The sequence below is a fragment of the Anabrus simplex genome, chromosome 1 (assembly GCF_040414725.1).
Source record: "Anabrus simplex isolate iqAnaSimp1 chromosome 1, ASM4041472v1, whole genome shotgun sequence".
Lineage (NCBI taxonomy): Eukaryota > Metazoa > Arthropoda > Insecta > Orthoptera > Tettigoniidae > Anabrus > Anabrus simplex.
The window spans coordinates 54,676,365-54,697,719 of NC_090265.1; the positions used below are offsets into that span (position 1 = coordinate 54,676,365).

The following is a 21,355-nucleotide window of genomic DNA, read 5'->3' on the forward strand; positions in this document are numbered from 1 at the left end:
CATTATAAAGTTTTTCAAAATACTTTGTCATCACCTTCTGAAGACCCTTTTTGTCATGTGCTATGGATACATCCCTCTCTAATGCCTTGATTTTTTTCTTGATTTATTCTTTTTGATTTATTACTCTTTATGATAGTTTCTGATTTCCTAGACTATCTTGCTTAATTTTGTTGGTAAAACTCTCCCCAACATTTCTCTTTTTCTTCCTTGATACTCCTCTTTATTTGTAGTTTCAATCCTTTGTATTCCACATGTAACTTTTCTATCTTATTCTTATCCCTCTGATACGTTTTTTGCTTTTCCTTATCCATTTTTTTCACCTTGTTCTTTTCTTTTATTTTGCCTGTCCACTACCGTGTCTCCATTCCCTTAACTTTTGCTTTTGTTTTCCTGCATACCGTACCTCAATTGCTGCTCCCACAAATGTCTGTCTTAAATTGTCCTACTCTTCTTCCCGTGTTAGTTTTAAAAACTACCTCAACAGAATATTATTGACATAGATGGCTAGGGCTATGGAGTTGTAGACCTATAAATTGCTGAAAAAGACCTATAAAAAGACTTTAAAGTATCCAAAATGGACTTAAAAAACTGGCAAAAAGGTCTTAAAAATTGCAATTCAAATTCATTCATAATTTTAGTTTTAATTACATATTTAATGAAGGAAAATAATATTTAAAAATGCAAAATTCTGGTGGTTTGCAACATACAGTACAAAAATATGAGTAAAATATATTTAGATTAACATAATTAAAAAATGAATTCCATGTTTGTTTAAAAAGCACTTGCAGAATTTAGAATGAAATATTTTTCTCACTTAGAATGAATTCAGCGAACCCAAATAGGACATCCTGGAGAAAGAAATTGAAATTAGTATAACCGGAATCACATTTGGCTTAACCACACTAGGGTACAGGAATTGGAATTCAGAAACCTTAGCTCAGTTGGTGTTGCAGAATATCACAGTAGTCAGGTCCAGGTTCTATAGTTTTTTTTTTCTTTCTTCAGATAGCACGTTGCCAAACATCGAGAAACTTTTCTCCGCATCAACGGATGTTAAGGATTCATACTTGAAGAAAGTTAGATCTTGCTCTTCAAAAATACTCGCATTAAAATTTTTTCCTTTCAATATTTTACTTATCTTGCACACAATCACATAATTTGATACCCGTGGTTTTTTCAAGTGCTAGTTTCATTTCATTTTTATTTCATTTTCTCTCTTTTCACTTTTGGTTCAAGTATATGTATTTACTAGAGAAAAGATGTTTAAAAGGTGACTGATGAACTAATAATGATTTGAATTGAGAATGGGTGGTAACAATGTAGTTGAAAGAAGGTGAAGTTGTAAACAAAGCCATTAAGGCCCCCGCAAAAAAAAAAAAAAAAAAAAAAAGAGGCTACAAAGGACCAATAAGTCATAAACATCTGGAAAAAGCAAAAAAGGACAAATAAAACCCACCATTTTCTGGTATACAGTGACCTAGAATGAACGTATATTATGTTGGGTCTCGTCGTCAAGCAGTTCAGAAAAAAAAATTCCTCTACTTCCGAGCCCAACTGATGTCATTTCATACTATTCTAGATGTTTTTAATTCTTTTACACTGCCAATTTATATAACTATTTGTCTAAAACGTCATTCAACTAATTATGAATGTTGACAGTTTGATTTGAACTCATTCAGAAACTTAACAGCAGTAGATAAAAACTGGAATTCTTTAAGAGTCATGTTGAAGTTTGTAAGAATTTGCATTTCAGCTTTAACCAGTTTACTAGCATTTGTTTCTTATATGCGTATTAGTCCACTTATTGTTCAAGATTGAAAATACTCTCTCTGTATGAGCATTAGATCCTTAAGAAGTCATTACGAAAGATAATACTGGTTTCAAATTTTGTATATTTATAACCACGCTCCCGCATTCACAAATAAAACAGCTACCCACTTCTCACAAGCATAAGTAATAAGTTTTCTCCTAACTTGAAAGGCATTTTTCTATGGTTATACACGCATGTTCAAGACTTTTTTTTTTCTAATACTTTCAGTACACATGATGCAGTAAACCATTTATAGGTATTCACAAAATCAAAATGTTCACATTTGTTCCTAACACTCAGACATAAAAGGAAGTGAAAGGAAGTAATTGGGAGATGTGAACAGCGAAAAAAATTAAATCTTTTCCGACTTTATGATCTCTGATCCACGCTGCCAGCATTTGAAAAATACACCTACAATGTGCATGTAGATCTCCAAAAAGTATTTCTGTCCATGAAGGCCAATGAACTTAAAAACACTGGACAGAGTTCCTTAAATATGTGAACCAGAAGACTCACCAAAATAGGGATGACATATAGGAGGCCTTGGTGACCCTAACTAGTATATTGTATTATAATGGAGTCATTTTCTTCTTTTGAAGGGCCGATGACCTTCGATGTTAGGCCCCTTAAAACAACAAGCAAGCATCTTCGTTTGAATTTAAACTTGTCCCTTGTTGCTTATGTTGTTGAAATTGCATATGCTGTATAGATGGTGTGTGTTAAAATTTTGTTGTTACCCATGTTACCCATGTTACGAATGATGGTTAAGACCATGAAAATATTTCACAAAATTGTTGTTATTCCTCAGGTTCTGAATCTTGAAGGCTTGGCAGTTTATTGGAACCCCCGAGGAAGGTCTTTTCCGGTGGATAAACCGACAGTTCTTCTAGATGAGTTTTCTAAAACTATCAGCACTAAAGATCGCCGTCCAGAAGGATTCCTGTATAGTAAGTACAATTTATGCAATATGTTCTCTTGAACGTTTAATCTTTTAAGTCACCTTTGTATTGTACTAGTTTTATCATTGTTTAGTAAAGTAGAATAGACAAAAAGTCTAGGGATTCCAGTTAAATGGATAATTATAATAATAAATTAATGGGAAAATCAGTGGGAATATGGAAAAGAAATAAATGGTATGACATTCCACGATTTGGTAAAGGAATATGATTAGAATCCCGGAACATAGGTATGGAAAGTCATGAAACAGAAAAGATTTAGAAAATGAATGTTTAATATGAGGGTAAGACAAATATAAATGAGCCTCTTGTTGTAACTATTTTATTCATCAAAATTTCATACGTTTACTTTGTTCTTACTTTTCGACATAAGTTCCCATCCTATCTATACACTTTTACCACCGGATAGTCCGGCTCCATGGCTAAATGGTTTGTGTGCTGGCCTTCGGTCACAGGCGTCCCGTGTTTGATTCCCGGCAGGGTCGGGAATTTTAACCATCATTGGTTAATTTCGCTGACTCGGGGGCTGGGTGTGTGTGTTGTCTTCATCATTTCATCCTCATCACGACGTGCAGTCAAATCGAAAGACCTCCACCTGGTGAGCCGAACATGTCCTCGGACTCTCCCGGCACTAAGTCATACGCCATTTTGATTTTTACCACCGGATAGCCAATTTCTTCATCCCATTTTCAACTAAGGTAGCCGGACATGTATGACGCTATTGCGCACAAACTGTTTCACTTCGTCGTTGGTTGTGAAGCGCTCTCCACCAAGAGCACCTTTCAACGGCCCAAACATGTGGAAGTCACACGGTGACAAGTCTGGACAATAGGGTAGATGTGGCAGGACATTCCAGTGCATTTATGTGCATGTTTGCTGGGTGAGTCTTGCAGTGTGGGGTCTAGCATTGTTATGTAGGAGCAGTATAGATCTGATTGAGATGCCGCACCTTCTTGACCTGTAGGCAATGCGAACCTGGCGAAGAAGATTGCTATAGTAGGCTGCAGTAGTGGTCTGACATTCTCGAAAAATCAGCCAGCCTCCTCTGTAGTCTCAGAAGATCGTGGCTAAGACCTTGCCTGTAGACAACCACATCTTGGCTTTCGCCATTGGCCTATCACCGCGCCTCTGCCACTCCATACTGCCACTCTTTGACGTGGGATTGTAATGGTGGATCTAGGTCTCATCACAAGTGATGATTCACCTCAAAGAGGAGTCACCTTCCGCCTCATGCCTTGTCAGAAGCTTGCGAGAAATTGCAAGCCATGCAGCCTTCTACTCTTCATTTAGCAGCCTCAGGACCCCACAAGCTGACACGTTTCGGAATCCCAGGTTCTTTCCAATAATTGTCGGAACACTCCCATGCTTGATCTGAAGCACAGTTGTTTGCGTATCAGCTTCAATAAGCTCTCGAACAGCCGCAATGTTCTGCGCTGTGATGCTGGTGCAGGTGTAGAGTGGGTGCGTCATGTTTTCAACTTTCTCACGTCCGTCCTTGAACTCATTACACCAGTATTGCACACGGGCCCATGAGAGGGTTCTGTCCCTGAACTGTGTGTGTAACGGCGACGAATTTCAGCAAGGTCAACTCGGACGAGAAATTTTATTATGATGCGTTGTGCGGGTGTACCTCTCTTTCACTCATCGTGAGAGCAACTGAATACAGCTTGGATGAGACATTGTGAGCTATGGTGCACCTCCCAGAGAACCCTCCTTGCTTGCTCTAACAGTCTCTAACCACATGCGCACCAAACAGGCGCCAAAATCAAAAAGGTTCATTTATATTTTTTTATTCGTTGTGCCCAACTGTGGAGCGCGTTTGAACTTATTTTGCACAATGTTTTCTCGTCTTTTCTTCCCAATATCTCTTCATTTTTTTTCACTGTATTCCTTTCTGCGTGTTTCTGTCCAGCCTGTATTTTTTCTTGTTGGTTTCTCTGCAAATTTATGTTTGTTTACTAAGCTTCTAAATTTCATTCTATCTTGAATGGTTTCATCCTCAATACCAATTTCTTGTAGATCTTCATGAATTTCTGCTAACCAATTGTTGCGGATTTTCAGGGTTAGAGCTAGATTTAGAATTTTCTTTGTCAGCCTGTTATCCATATTATTGTTGTTGTTGTTGTTGTTGTTGTTGTTGTTGTTGTTGTCTTTTAAATTGTTCATATTCAAATTTCTGTTAGCTCATTGTTTTTTAGTACTGTAACTTTGTTTTTTTTTAGTGCTTGGACCAATCAATTCATTCGTCAGGTTGCGCCTGAATCCAAAACCTGAACTTGATCGTACCAACTTCAAAATTCCTAAGGTGTGGTTGCATCTGGAGTTGGATAGGTTGGCAATAGGTAAGTGAACTTGAAACATATTATAGATTTTCAGTTTTATTTTGAAAACAAAAAAATATTTCAGAGTATACTAGCTACAAGAAAGAGAGGAAAGGTGGAAGGACAATTAGAAATGGTTCATATTGCTAAGAAAGGAAGATCAGTGCTAGATACATCTTGTGTGGGGCAGGTCATGGAAAACCAATGGGAATGTAGTATGACATTCCTTGATTTGGTAAAGGAATACAATTAGAGTCCCTTTAGCAAAGGTACAGAAAGGCATGAAACAGAAAAATTTGGAAAATGAATGATCAGATACTTGCTAGCAGTGTATAACATTTGATGCAATGGTGTTCCATACTCCTGTGGGTGGGACAGAATGATTTTGAAATGTAACTTAACTAAGACAGGGAAGTGTACTAATACCATTGTTGTTCATAATGATAATAGCTGAAATTTTGAAGGAGACTGAATTAAAATATGGGGACAGGAAGCTGAAGTATATGTTTCCAGATGATCCTGTGTTATAGGAAACAAATGAAGAGGAAATACAAGGTCAACTGGGCATGTTGAGGGAGTATATTTTGTAATCACTGTTGTGAAACAGACATTAAGACATTTGCATGAAATAGTGATCTGATAACTCATCATGGAGCACATAGTGAAAGGAGGACATGCATATGCTAAGTATGTCATAAAAAAATTTCAACAGAGGATAAGCTCAAGAACTTAAAAGAAACGTCTGCAATATTCAGAGGAGAAGCTATGGAAGAAAGAAACATGTAAGGGTACGCTTTCACCAAGAAAGAATTTCAACCCTCCCTGGGGAAAAAGTTTACAAATGTCAATAATGTAACAGTGCGTTTTCACACATTGTTGATCTCGAAAAACACCATTGCATCCACTCGGGGGTGAGACTACACAAGTGTACAATATGCAGTAATTCGTTTTCATGAAACAAACTAGGAAATAACCAATATAATAATGCTCTTCAGGACCTGCTCACCTGATGAGTTAAAGTGAGCACTGTCCCTGCATTGCAGGTGGCCATAGCCCTTAGAGGATTCACAGGGCTATTTATCTATTTTATTATTTTATTTTGTAATCATGGAATGAAAATAAACATAGAGAAAACTAAGACAATGGCATTGACTGGAGGAGAAAGAGAAGGGAAAGGTACTGTGAAAATTAGGGACAAGACCTTGAAATAGTGGAAAGCTTCAGGCACTTGGGAAGTGACTGATGCAGTATGCAAGATTGGATGGAGATCAGTAAAATAATGCAGTAGGGAATTGCATGTAAAATGTGAGGATTTACAGAAGGCAGAAGTATTCAGTTAGCAGTATGTAAAGATTGTTGAATGTAAGGATTATGTCCAGTGGAGGAGGTGATTATTACTAAAAAGTGCTGAAATTTACCTGTGAAAACAAAGATATTTACAAGATGATACAAAAGTTGAAAACAAGAAAAGTGACCGGGTTTAATAAGAATGCTGGGGATATACTGTAGGTTACTGAAGGCAATTTATTGGGAAATAGTACCATATATGGAGTACTTATTTGATTACTGTTTGCGTGGAGGAGCTATACCAAGTGAACGGAGAGTTGCTATAGTAGCCCCTGTGTACAAAGGAAAGGGTGATGAACATAAAGCCAATAATAATTACAGGCCAGTCAGTTTGACAAGTGCTTCATGTAAGGTATCTGAAAGCATTCTTTCTGAATATCTTAAGATGGTTTGTAAAATTACCAACCTATCCAAGGTTTCTGGTAGGGTAGATCGTGGGAGACTACTGAAAAAACATGGTCAGTCAAAATAGTGATTGAATGGGTGGCTAAATTTCTAGAAAATAGAATTCTAAAAAGTAGAGTAGGTGAAACATTACAGTATGGTATCTGATACTCTTAATTATTTAGAGGAGAGTTCCCTAAGGCAGCATCATTGGACCTTCATTTTCGCGTGTATATAAGTAAAGAATTGGAATCAGAGATGAGGCTTTTTTCGGGTGATGTACTGTATAGAGTAATAAATAAGTTGCAGGATTGTGAGCGATTACCGGGCTGCATGGCTCTGATGATTAAGGTGCTGGCCCTCTGACCCCAACATGGCAGGTTTGACCCTGGCTCAGTCTGGTGGTATTTGAAGGTGCTCACATACGTCAGCCTCATGTTGGTAGATTTACTGGCATGTAGAAGAACTCCTGCAGAACAACATTCTGGCACCTCGGCATTTCCGAAAACCGAACATTTATATTGGTATTATAATCGGAAGGAGCGTAAACAAACTTTGACCAGTTCTACTCGAGGGGTGACTCTAAGCATCTTGTCATAATTGTCCATTCGTATCTCTACAACTGCTCCAAAAATCAGTAAAGGATAATACCAAATGGTATGCTACACCCTGTCCTGTAGCTGCCACATTGGCCAAGGCATCGGCCTGTTCATTCCCTTTAATATTAGAATGACCAGGAATCCAAAGTAAGGTAACCATTATTCGTAATTTTTTATTTTCCTGTGTGCTCGTTTTGGTCTCTTTGATACAGCTTTGTTCCATATTACTGTCAATTTTTAAAACTGAAATAGTGCAGAAAAGTATTCAGTTGTCGAAGCTGTGACGTAAACTACCGTATGTAGGCCTTATATTTCAATTCTCTACATACGAGTTAGTTTTCCATCCTTGGCCATCTTTTGAATTGTCTTTGGTTTTCCATATCTATTCATCTCTAGACAAATGCAGATGTGGTACTCTTTTCAATCCGTCCGTCTGTCCATCTGTCACTTCAGTCTCTTAATATAAAGCCCTTAGTGATCTTTGCTACATCACATGGCCCTTATGTTCTTCTGTCAGATTCTTGGATATTTCTGTGCACATTTTGAAATTGCTGTTTTTCTTGTGCACTACTGCAGGTCTATAATTCGAAATGCTGAACTGATTTACGTAGGTTTGTTGATGTACAGTATATGTTGATTGTTCTGAATTCCTTGTACATAGCTTCTGCTTGTAGTTATTGTTGAAATGGTTATTGGTCAATCAGAATATTGTTATTGGTAACTACATCTGGATCTACATAATCTACGTTTTGCTGCAGTCTATGCACCATGCACTTCTGGTATTTCAGTTTTATCCAGAGTCTAGGACTCATTGCCTTCTGCTGCTCTTAACTGAGTCCATCTGTCATAACCTGGATCCTCTGTGGCATCACTTTCCCTTCATTTTCCTTACTTTTTCCTTCCCACATATCCACAAAAACTGGACTACACCTAGTCATTCTTCAACACTAACACCTTTGTGCTCTTGTTAATCCTTACCTGACCGAATAGATTTCTAGCACCAGACAGCCAGTGGGTAATTATTATTCAGCACAACTGGCAGTTGTGCTGTTGTGCACATTAGCTTGTGGCAGATGTAACACACTGACAGAGAATGTAATTGTAATTATTTTAATTTTAGTTGATTCATTTTAATTATTTGATATTAGTAAGTATTTAAAGTATTTAAATTATAAAAGTATTGAAATTAGAAATGACATTGTGATGATTTCATTATCTTATTTCTCTGAATTCAAGGCATTTTTTTTCTCAGAATTTCATGTGGAAAATCACGGATCATGTTGCATTCACAATGTTGTAGTAATGAACACCACTGGCAGCTACCACAGTAACCACACTGCTTCCCTTTTTCACCCCCACACCCCACCCCCCCTGCCCCCACTGGTTCTCAGAAGATAGTGAAGACAGAATGATATTCTACTAGCCTATACAAAAATGTTTCTCTAATCCACAGAAAGGCATCAAGACATTAGGCCTACTCTCTTGAGCTAACTGCAATGTTGACCATGATGTACCGTACTTCCGAGCCCCAGCTGCGCAGGAAATGTCATTTGAATTGGAATAGCAAAGGTGCAACCCTTAGAATTCTTAGAAAGGCAATGGTTAACCAGTGGCAGAGGTATAACGTGTCTGCTGCACCTGACGCTTAGTAAAAGTAACGGTTTTATATACAGCAGAAATATTTTCACAATGGATCACCATATTGTTGGGACACATGGAACAGGTATTGCTGGGAAATTTTCAACGGGTTCTTGTTGATATTATTGTATCAATTTTAAGTTAGTGGTTTTTAACCATGCAGTAATGAAGAATAATTGTGTAGCCCTAAGAAAATATGGCATAACTAAAGCCCATGTTCGGCGTTAGCATGAAGCCGATGATAGCTTAAAAATGCATAGTGTAGAACAAATGCAATCACTGGCCTGCAACAAGGATGCTTTACAAGAGTCGAAGATGAAATTGTGAGGTATGTGCGTGAAAAAAGCAAGGGCAGAATGGCCATATCCCAGCACACAAAATTTGTTGACCTTCAATGTCCGCATCACTAGCCGCTGAAGCTGGCCAGAATAGACAAGCAAGACATGCGTATAGCAGCAACCGCTTAGTAAAGTTCTATTGACAACAGAAATACTTTCGTGATGGATCATCTTATTGTAGAGACACGTTGGAACAAGTATTGCCAGGAAATTTTCAACGGGTTCTCTTCGATATTATGATACCAATTTTAAATTAATGTTATTAAACACACGGAAATAGGGAATAATTGTGCAGCTAAAAGAAAATACGGCATTACTAAAGCCAATGTTCGGCGTTTGCGTGAAGACAAAGGTAGTCTTGCATTCTCATGCTTATGTCTTGTGTATGTATATCAAATTAATAACATTGGCAATTGAGAGAGGTGTTCTGTTTTGCCGGTTAGGTTTGATGAGGTGGTTGGTGGCGTGCTGATAGGTCCTGTTAGAGTTAATCTATCTTCTACCATGTGAAGGACGCTTTCTCTCATATTCTGCACATCTCCCTTGATGGTCGAAATTCTCCCCTCAACCTGTTTTATGCCAGAAACCTGAGTTTCCACCTCCTCCTTGACATTCAAGATGTCCCCTTCCAGCTGATTTACCCTACTATCGAGCTGCTCCATCTGTCCCAGTTTTGACCTGATGTCAGATATCTACTGTGTTGATTGACGTCACTAATTTGGGAATTCCTCTGCGAAATTTTGTCATCTACTGTTGAAATTTTCGATTCTAGGCACTGTTCTGCTTTTAAACCTGCGTGTACACTTCTGATATTCGTTCGGTTAAAACTGAATTAGATTGAGAAATTTAGTCTGAAAGTTTGTCATTTACTTTCAAAATTTGTTCTGAAGTACTTTGTTAGGCCGGAATTGACGTCGGAAATTTTCTCATTTACTTTCGAAATGTCTGTTAAGGTTGAATTAACTTGTGAATTAACGTCTGAGATCTTGTCATTGAGTGCCTGTATGATGCTCATTAAGTTGGAACACATTTTGGTAATATTTCCCTCTTCTTCCGATGACTAGTCTGGTGTTTCGTCCACCTCTATAAAAAACTTTTTGGGATCTTCGCTGTTTTTTATGAGATCTTCTCGTAATCATGTCTTCAATGATTTCTTCTTGCCGTTCGTTGGAAGATTTCTCATTGCGAGTTTGTCTTTAAGTTGTTGTGATGTATCCACAAAGATGCACACAAAATGCTGTCAGTTGTGTACACTATTTTATTTATAAGTTATTTTTGCAAATTTACACACACAAACTAATCTTCTTTATAATTTATCGCTAATAGCAGTTTACGCAGTCACTGGCCCTAGAATGGTCACCAAATTATGGAGGACATGAAATCACAAGGGATAAAGTTAGGCATAGTGGATAATAAATCTACCATGAATATGCAACATACAGGAATTGCATAAGGACACAAGGTTCATGCCAGAGCGATCCTTCTTTTAAATCTTAGAATTTTATTTTTTGTCCGTATTGAACTGAGAACGTAAGAGAGGTAACTTTAAAGGGCCCACCTTTTCAATATGAATAAATGTTATAATGTTTAAGTTACAACATATTTTTACTTTGAACTAGTTTCAACGCTATGTAGAGTCATCTTCAGCCAAAATGTGAGAAATAGGCATAGCCATATACATGCAGACATGTACATACATTACACAAAATGTTACAGCAACATGATTAAATAAAAGTAAGAGACATAAAATAGTGAATCACAAGGTCAGAAATTGTCAGTCATCAAAATAGTCCATGAAGGGTGAATCAAAACTGTACGAACATGAGTTAGGATTCAAAAACACAATCCCCCCAAAAACATACAACACAACAAAACCACGCGGAAGTTCAAGATGAACTTGGCAGTTAAAGATTCAAATTTTTTCAGACACACTTCCATTAAATGTCATCTGCCACAAGTGTAGTATAAACATAAGTTAGGATTCAACAAACACAATTGTCTCAAAATTGCACATAACATTTTAAAAAACTTAGGATTAAGATGAACTTGGCAGTTAAGGATTCAAATTTGTAGTCACCTTTTCACTAAGTGTCAATTCAAAACAGGCTGTGAAGGGTGAAATACAATTGTACAAACACAAAAATTTTAAAAATATAATATATATAATATTTTTTTAAAACACAATATGAAAATTTATTTTAGAACTAACAATAGAAATTTGGATATTTTACACAACTCTAAATCACTAAATAAATCTAATGCTTTTCCTAAATCCGGAGTATACAGATTCAAGTGCAACAACTGCAATTCCTCCTACATCGGACAAACCGGCCGCAACTTCAATATCAGATACTCCGAACATATCAACTCCGTTAAATACAATAGATTTTCCTCCATAGGATAACACATAAGACTCCAAGCATAGTTACACCAATATAGAAAAAGACATGAAAATACTTAAAATCATAAACAAAGGTCCCCTCTTAAATACTACTGAAAATAGCTTTATCCACCTTGATCAGTACTTTAACCCAAATTTCAACTTAAACGACATTTCTGAAAAACCAAATATCCTTTTAGACTTCATAATTCTTCTTCTCAAAAATTCTAAATTTCAAAACCCTAATTCTATTTTCCATGCCTTACAAAGTTCCTACCCACATTTTCTACCTCCAATAACTCACCCTCCTAACCCACCCTAAACTACCCCTCCTTCATCTCCCTACCTTATCCTTCCTCAACACCATTTAATCTTCAATTTCTTTCACTCTTCTCTTTTTTCCACTATTCCTCTTCCCCTATTAATTTATTCTATCTTTTCTCAAAAAAAAAAAATCATTTCCACCTTCATTTCGATTTTTCTCTTCCATACTCAACTCCTGCCTTACGCCGATTTCGACTACTTCAATCTAGACCTGAATTTTTTACGTTTTAAAAATTGCGCACTGTGCATATACGTTTTCATTTGTTTCCGGTATTGCGCTTTTTACTATATTTTTTTCTCTTCATAATTGTTTCTTCACGTCAAGTGTTCTAAGAATGCTATAGGAGCACAATTACTTACTCAATTATACTGAATTGTATTATATTTATCTATATACTTACTTTCCCGCAACCAAGGTAAATAACTGGATCGTCAAGCTATTCTCCATTTTACTTTGGCGTTTGAAACCACAGTGCCTGATATTGAATGTGTCGCGCTGATCACCAGGAGCTGGCAAGTTGCTTCAATGAATCTGCTCGTCTTCAACTCCTACACGAATATGGACCTTCGTATGTGTTAGATTGTGATGTGACTTTATGCCTGACAGTGTTTAAATAACTGGCTTTGAACAGTTCTCTGCTATTCATAATCATTGTGGGACTTTGCCTAGCACTGCGTGTGCCTTGCTGCCGCTAAGAAAATTGCGCACTGTTTTTCTTTTGAATGACTTGTATTTTACTTCTAAATTTTACAGTGTCTACCCCCGTTCATTTCCATAATAGTACCAGACAACTTGACCACCAAAAACCATTGAAATTGGGTTGTATTAAAGTGCATCATTCTCCTATCCACTTTGACTGGGTGTATGTCTGCTTGAAGATAGTCGGCAAGGACAATAAGGATGGGGAAATGATTGCTCGAATGAGTGTCCTTTACTACCTCCCGTTCAACTCTGTGTGCAGTTTCACTATTACCTATTATTAAATCGACAGCACTTATCTTTTGAAAAGGTGACCGTCACCAGAGTAGGCGAACCATCATTTAAGATGCGCAAATTATATATTGCTGCTAATTTAGTTATTTTATTTCCTTTTGGACAAGATATCTCACATCCCCAGCCACGATGGTGACAATTGAAGTCACTCCTGAGGATAAACGGTTGTGGAAGTTGCAAAAAAATGTTCCCAATTAGCATAGGAGCCTTGAATTTTCGATGGACAGTAGAGAGAAATAACATTGATGTTTGCAACAGAAATTGCAACCACTTGTGTACCCGAATCTCTGTATGGCAAAGGTGCAGAATGGAACTGCAGTTGATTGTATACCAAAATACAGGCCCCATCATAACCATAGTTATCATGTCTAATACAAATATAGTTTGGAATATGAAATTGTTTGGTTGGGGCCAGCCAGGTGTGGTTTATAGGAATCAATAAGTAAAAATAGTTTGTGTCTCTTAATTACTTAAAGCACTATGTGCATTCCACTGTAGAATGATCATGATTTTGGAACAGACAGTGCTAAAGAGTGGAAAAGTGATATGACTTCCTCCTGCATGGTTAGAAGCATCTTAGACCATTTTGAATCATGTTCCACTGCCTGAATATAGGCAGATAGTTTATTGGAAATAGTGTTAATTGTGGCATTGAAAGGGTGAGATACCAGAAAGCGTTCTCTTATAAAGTGCTATCATCTTTATCAACAGTACTAGGAAGAACCGGTGCGTGATTCCTAGATATGAAAGACATGGGCGTAGGATCACTCTTGGAGGAGGAAGGCATACGGAGAATATCACGGTATCGCCGTACATAGAATCCTGGTGAAAGATTGTGTTTAGGCAGTGACGATTGTACAACCGCCATAAATTTCCTTTTCCTTGGTGTAGGAGATTGTGGAACTTGAAGTAGACTGTGGTAGGTGTGGGGGGAATTCTTGTGGGAATATGAGAGGGGCGAATCTGTTTTCAACTGGGGCAAAAAATGACTGAAGTTGTAGCAAATTCCATCGCAAGCTTCTTTTAATTCCTGTTGATGTTTAATGCTCGGGGCAGTGGATGGACCCCACTTGATGTTCCCCAGAACAGTTGAAACATTGTCATCGTGAATCAGAACACTTCTTGACTCTCGTGATTTTGTGCGCAATTGGCACATCGAGGGATAGTAGCTCGACAGTTATTCCGAGTACGTCCATAACGTTCACATTTATGGCATATTATGTTTTGAAAAACAAAGGGATCAACCAGGGATCAAACCCTATAGATAGATACTTATGGAACCAGTGTCTGGCTGTGGAATGTGGTCCTGTGAGAATGTGGGAGACCTTGCCATCGTGGATCGCCTGTTCATACTCTGAACTCCCACTATAAGTACGGTCGATTCAGCGGATTTCCGAATTTCCTCTTCTGTCAAGTCCGTATCCACCCCTCTGATCACTCCACTTTATAGATAGATACAGAAGGAATAAAAGTTTGTGAAATGGGATTTGACAGGAAAAGATTAGCCTTGGTTCAGGAGTGAAATTCAATTTGAATCTTATTTTTAAATCTATGAGAGACTCGGTTAATACCATCAAATTTCCTTTCATAAAAAATTTGGCCCAGGGCCATTGGATACATACTATCCAATTTTTTACTGTCATCAAGGGATTGTACAAAGACGATATAAGGGCCGGTATAGTGTGCATCGTATAACTTGGCCTCTGGTTCAATAGTTGAAGGACTGTTACCGTTAGATGGGACAGAATTATGGTCAGATATTAAGGGATCAGGAAGCATGATAGTCTCCTCCATGGGTATGACTCTACTGTCAATTAAAACTTGACTCTGCCATGAGGCCAGGAGTGTGGGAGAAAGTCAACACATAAACTAGCTATGATTCTCTCTCACCACTCCCAATGGTGCAGGAGAAAAAAAAACACAACACCAATCCAAACATGATTTGAACATCATGCACAGAAAACCGCTAACACATCGGTACAATACATGTGCTTTCCACCAGGAACCAGCACAAACTGGTACACAAACTAATAAACTGCAATTATAAACAAAACACTACTATGAAGATTCAGAAGACAGCAGCAGATGCATGTCAACTACTAACCCAACAAAACTTCAAATACTCAGCTAACACGACTTCAACTCAAGTCTCATTAGAACAACTCCAACTACCACGAAGAATAAGAAGAATGTGACTGCCATCTTGAAACATTTGACTGCTGCAGGAGCATGTCAACAGAATCACAACACGAGTTCACAAAAACAACTAGACTCTACCATCAAGATTGCCTCTTCATATATGTTGCCTGGCCAAGCTTCTAGAAGAATGTGACATAGTGTGTTTTCTTGTAAATTTGAGTCTCTCCAATAGCCTACTTACAATGTAAGGAACTTTCTACATACTTCTGGTCACACATAGTGAACCCATAATTCCACGATGAGAATTTTTATTTTTTATTTTCTCAATATTTATTTCAAATCAACAAGCTACTTTTATTTTTGAGGGCTGCCATGTTGCGCTCCTAAGAGCCTCGATGTCGCGTGGGAAGGATCTCACCCGCAGCAGGCTCGTGAAATACTGTGACACCTCGGTGGACTTCGAGTGCCCGATAATTCTTTAAATTCACGGAATTCTGCGTAACAAGGGATTTTGGCAATACAGTAAATAAAGAAATAATCTAAATTATTCTTAAACCCTACGTGAAGACAGAGCCCCCAGGGTAAATTATAAATGCAGTTAAGCCTAAGTACAAGTCAGCATCAGATCAGTGAACTAGCTCCACGTGCCAAGGTCAAGGGATGAAGAAAACGCGCGAAACGTCCGGGCAGAAATAATTTATTTCACCTGTTGTGAGTGTGGTAAAATTATGAGATTAACATCTAAAATAATTACAAGTCTGTCCGGAAGTCTGGGACAAGTCTCATAAAAATCGATCTATTGGACGCGAAATTAGCAGATTACGCAATCAAGCTTAGTAGTGTGCGTAGCGTCCCTCCTATAGACTATGTGGAACCCCCCATTGCATATTTTTCAGTGTCGATCTGGTTTTTGAAGCGGCGGTAGCTTACGCCCGTCGTCAGAAGAAAATTGTACCAGATTGATCTACAAACGACTTAGTACATGTTCGTGGCTGAGGTCCACCCAGTTGGTTAGAAAGGGAAGGTGACAGAAAATTTCTGAACTATTGCCGACAAATTGTGAAAGTATAGGCGTCTGTTAAAGTACACAGCAAATGTTACTGTATCACCTTATGTGTGTTTGAAAGTGGTAAGAGAATTGAGAAGCTAGTCAGAGTAGTTTTGATTTCGTTATCTGTTGAACACCTGGTGTGTTTGTGGGTGACAGAGAGACAACTCTGGGATAAAGCAGACAGTAGCAGTTGACTGCAGAACTGCAGAACGAGGGAGGTTCGTGGTACACATTATAACGAGGAAAGTGCGTGATTTGTGTTGTAATTTTATATCGTGTGAAAAAGGCAGTGTTTGTAAGAGTGATATGTTGGAAATGATGTTATTTGTGCAACTGTACGGCTGAAGGCACGAAGTCATCTGGCGACAATGTAGCCAGAATACTGAGGATGGCGCCATTTTGCAGGTCTGTCTATATTTGTATTATGTTGTAGTTAGATTTTTTTGTTCTGTCCCAACATACTTTTCAAGATGATTGTCGGGTTGATATTTGTAATTATCAGGCGAAAAGTGTTATAATTTTGGTCAGCGTGTGAAAATTTTAGTTTGAAAATTGCACGTCAAGAAACTGTAAAAATGCGACGTTTAAATCTGGTGTTAATGTTCTATGAGATATTGTCCAAAGCAAGAAAATTTAGGAAAGCTATAATTGTAATATAGTCGTGAAGAGTGTCTTAATTTCAAATATCAGTTGAATTCAGAAATGTTTGTCGATAATAATAATAATAATAATAATAATAATAATAATAATAATAATAATAATAATAATAATAATAATAATAATGTCTACCGCGGGATAAAGAAATTTGTCTGTTAAAAGTGCATTTAACCGGTATATTTTACAAGGATCGCAGGCACTCAGAATATTTCAGTGAAATTCGATAGTTATATTTATTCATGGGAAGTAAAAATTTTGGGACTTCGTGTATATCAGTGATACGGAAAGTCGCGGTGTGTTCTTGGATTCTCGAAGTCCGAAAGTCGTAATAGTAAAATAAAGGTGTATTTCATAATGGTTGTTGTTTTCACTAGAGGATTGAAAAATGAAAGGGGTCTTGGAAATATAAGAAAAATGGGTTGAGAGCGAAGAATTTATATATGTGGAGATGAGAGGGATAGGAATAATGAAGATGAAATGAAGCCTGGATTTTAAGTGATACTGCTGGGATAAGGCGAGGAGAATGAGTTTGAGACAGGCTATGTTTGCCGAGGAAGTATTTGTGAAACAGACTATTGTGACAGGCTGTAGAGTATTCCGCTACCAATCCGAAATTCGAGACGACTACTGTGTGAGGCATCGTAGATTTCTAGTAAGATCCCAAGTGAAAACGACTCTAGTAAAGGTTAAAAATCTTGGTAGTAAAAGTCAAGTGACTAGTTACGTAAAGTCCGTATGAATATTAAGATAATGTGACCTCAAGGATAAGAGCATTTAGAATACATGGTTGGTGTTGTATTGAATTTCGTTTCACTGGATATGTCATTGATATAAATATTTGGAATTAACGGTAGGCGATTTGAGAGTTTCTAATGCGGTAGTGATGATTATTATTTCGAATACATCCACTAAATGGTAGACGTGTGTTGGGAATTATCATTGCTTCCCTAAAAACTTCATTGCACAGGCTGAGATTGTGTTTGAGTTGGAGAATTGTTCGTCACGTATATTTATTTTCGAGTTCACGTATTGTAACGAGATGGAGACTTACTGCATTTTTCGACTTGCATTCGTTTAATAGTAAGAGACGCGGTCCCATGTGTATTGAAATGTCAGAGTTGGTTTGAAATTGTTAGTTCGCCTGATATGCTAGGGGATACGTAGTACGATCCATTTTGACGCCCGACAATAGATTTAGGACGTCACATGTTATCCTTGGAGTTACTGATGATGAGATGTCCTAGTTCACGCCCGACGATAGAAATTGGAAGGTGTCATGTACATAGAGATTAGTGTTAGGATGTACAGATTTTAAGTGAGCCCGACGATAGGTCTGGGATGTCATCTGTACATGCTCAAGTCTCAGATTAGATGTTTCTTTTGTTTTCGCGAAGTGACTTGGGCGAAGGTAGCCTCTGCAGTAAAATATGAAATATGAAGAGGGTTAGATCGACAATAATGAGGCCAACTAGTGCGTAGCTCCAACAGCTGAAGGGTGTTCCTTGAGATAACGTGGCCGCTATCGGTGAATGAGGGTTGCCCAAATATTGGATATCGACCTGATAGAGATTAAATATTTTTACTGTAATCCTCCATGCGTGTTGAGTTTTAATGATTTCGATATGTTATTTTATTTTATGGACTTAATTGTTTTGTCGTTCTGACGTCCGTTTCGTTTTGATAGTGTGCATATTGACACTCAGTGTATTAGCGTGAGACTTGAGTTGCGAATGCGGTTTCGATTCGTCAGCCAGTAATATTATTTTATTTTCAATCTTTGTCGTACTTTCACTTTATTCGTAGTTGAATTCGATTAAGTAATCATTTTATAGGTAGTATGTTGGGACAGACAATAAGTAGACGGATCTGTAAAGGTAGTCATTGTTTTTTTTTTTTAAGGAAAGAATTCCTTAAAGTTGTAATATTTTTTTCAATGTGGACTGGTAATTTCATTAAGCGTAACATAACCATTTCTAACCTGAAAATCGGTTTGGTAATAATATTTTTCAAGTGATTTACCACTTTGTAATTAACTTCAGTGTTTGGCATTTCTTCTAAATGCGTGATGAATAAGTGTTTCCTGCATTTCGCAGTTTTGTTCCTTTAGAACGAGGTAACGTAAGATCCTCGCGGATCATGTTGTTGGTTCCTTCCGAACAGCTGTTTGGGTGATGCACATTTAGAATCGGGATTACCTTATCACTTTAGGGTGTCATGAATGACAAATACATGGTGGAATTTTATTTCAATTGTGAATGATGCTGTTAACTTGTAGTGAACACCATGCTTTCCCATAATATTTCGCAACCTATCCAAAGCAACCGATAGTCAATTTGGTTCGATTAAGGGTCCATTCGGCGGGTGTTCCGTATCCGTAAAGGGTATTCGACTGGTGGATAACCTTAATCGAGAGGAAATCAGGCGTTCTACTTGTTGAAAGTCAGATTTTCCACGGATCGTGTGGATTAATTCTCAGTTCTCGTTTGGAGTAATAGGTGCCCGGTTTTCAGGTCTTTCCTTTTTCAGTTTTTCAGTTTCGCTGTCCACTAATGTACTAATTTCTCCGAAACAACTCTTTGATATTGTGACAAATCAACCAACGCTATGCAATGTGACTGCGTTTGAAACATTCAATAATAAATAATTTATAATTTTTTTTCTCAAGGATTTATATTAAAATAACAATGTTGTGTCATTTCGATTTTAATAAAAGTTAGTAAGCACCATATTTGCTCCTCATTTCAAGTAGTTAGGCTCTCTTCTGAACCACATCGTTTGGTTAAGATCGTGACCGAATTTATTCCCGCAACGACCCATGATTTAAGAGTTCTATATTGTTCTACTGTAGCAGCCGTGGCCGACCAACGATGGAATGGTAAGTTCAAGGGTTCAATAGCATTGTTATGGACTTACTACAGTGTGTTGCACAATGTTACATTGGATTATACTCGTACAGTATATACAGGTACTGGTAATAATAAATTATATACTATTAATTACAAGCTCTCGTATTAATATATATAGGCTACGGCAGATGTTTCATGACATACCTCACAAATAATACGATCATGATTATACCAAATAAGGTTCGTACAAAACTACGTAAATAATAATGATGATAATAAATGGATATAAAAACTTCATAGAGACACTCACAAGTCATAACAGTAATAATAAAAATAATAATAATAATAATCAATATTTGAATTATTTACCCATGGGTTAAAGAATATTGTTTCCAAGTTATATTAGTCTGTCACTTGAATTTTGTTCTGATTCCCACTTACACTCGTATTCACTGGTGAATATTATTCTCACCTCCTTGTCACGGTTGCCAGTGTTGTAACTACAAAGATGTTCACATGAAATACTGTAAATTGTGTACAGTTCTTACAAATTATACACACTTGAACAAAACACTGCTACAAAGGAGAATAAGAAGACTGCAACACTTGCATGTCAACCAGCTACCAACCCAACAAAGTTCACGTACTTGAATTCAAACACTTGTCAACGACTTCCACTACAAGTCTCGTTAAACAGCTCAACTCTCAAGACTTCCTCTTTATATACATTGCCTGGCTAGGCTTCTAGAAGAATGACACACCATGTTTTCTCATAATTTTGAGAGTCTCCAATAGCCTATTTACAATGAAAAGAATTTTCTGCACAATTCCTGTATTAGTGTGTTGCACAATATTATGCTGGATTTATACATCATATTTACAGGTAATAATAAATGATACACTATTACTTATGTGTTCTTACATTAAATAAACTCATATTAATATACATACAGCAGATGTTTCATGACATAACCTCACAAATAATATCACGATTTATACCAATTAAAGTCTGTATATAACTGCATAAATAATAATAATAATAATAATAATAATAATAATAATAATAACTTTATTGGCCACATTGGACCACTTGAGTCTTCCATGTACACTTTTCTTTGAAGGTTGTACTGTTTAATTCTTCTTATCTGCCTATTTTGTTCTGATCGCAGTGTTCTTAATTCGTCTGAAATTTCTACAGGCCTTCTGTGCATCATTTCAGTTGAAAATTTTGTGATTCTTAAGAAGGGTGGCAATTTTATTCGTGTTCAACTGTTTGGAGATCCTCTTGAATTTCTTTGATCCATTACCCTCCTGTCTTCTTTCCCAGATTTCTCATCACTAGTTGTTGTAAAATCCTGTTTTCTGGTATTCATAAGATGTGAAATAAGAGATTCTTTTCTTCTTCATCATGCTGGTAACTGGGTCGATCTCTCGATAGACAGTTTCATTTCGGAGATTCTCCAGACTCCTTCAACGTGGTACTTTTTGTTTATGCAAGTTCTAATAATTCTTCTTTCAGTTTTGAAGAGCTGATCAGTTCTTCTTTCATTTTTAATTTGGAACAAGGTTTC

General features: G+C 37.2%; 1 protein-coding gene across 1 annotated transcript in view; it reads left to right on the top strand.

Moving 5' to 3' along the window:
- Window positions 1–21,355, top strand: part of LOC136884060 (intermembrane lipid transfer protein Vps13) — an 816,621-nt gene that overhangs the window by 50,702 nt on the left and 744,564 nt on the right. Inside the window, exons 5-6 of the mRNA XM_067156088.2 lie at window positions 2,619–2,757; window positions 4,989–5,108. Coding sequence (XP_067012189.2) covers window positions 2,619–2,757; window positions 4,989–5,108 — 259 coding nt within the window. The remainder of the gene's footprint in view (window positions 1–2,618; window positions 2,758–4,988; window positions 5,109–21,355) is intronic.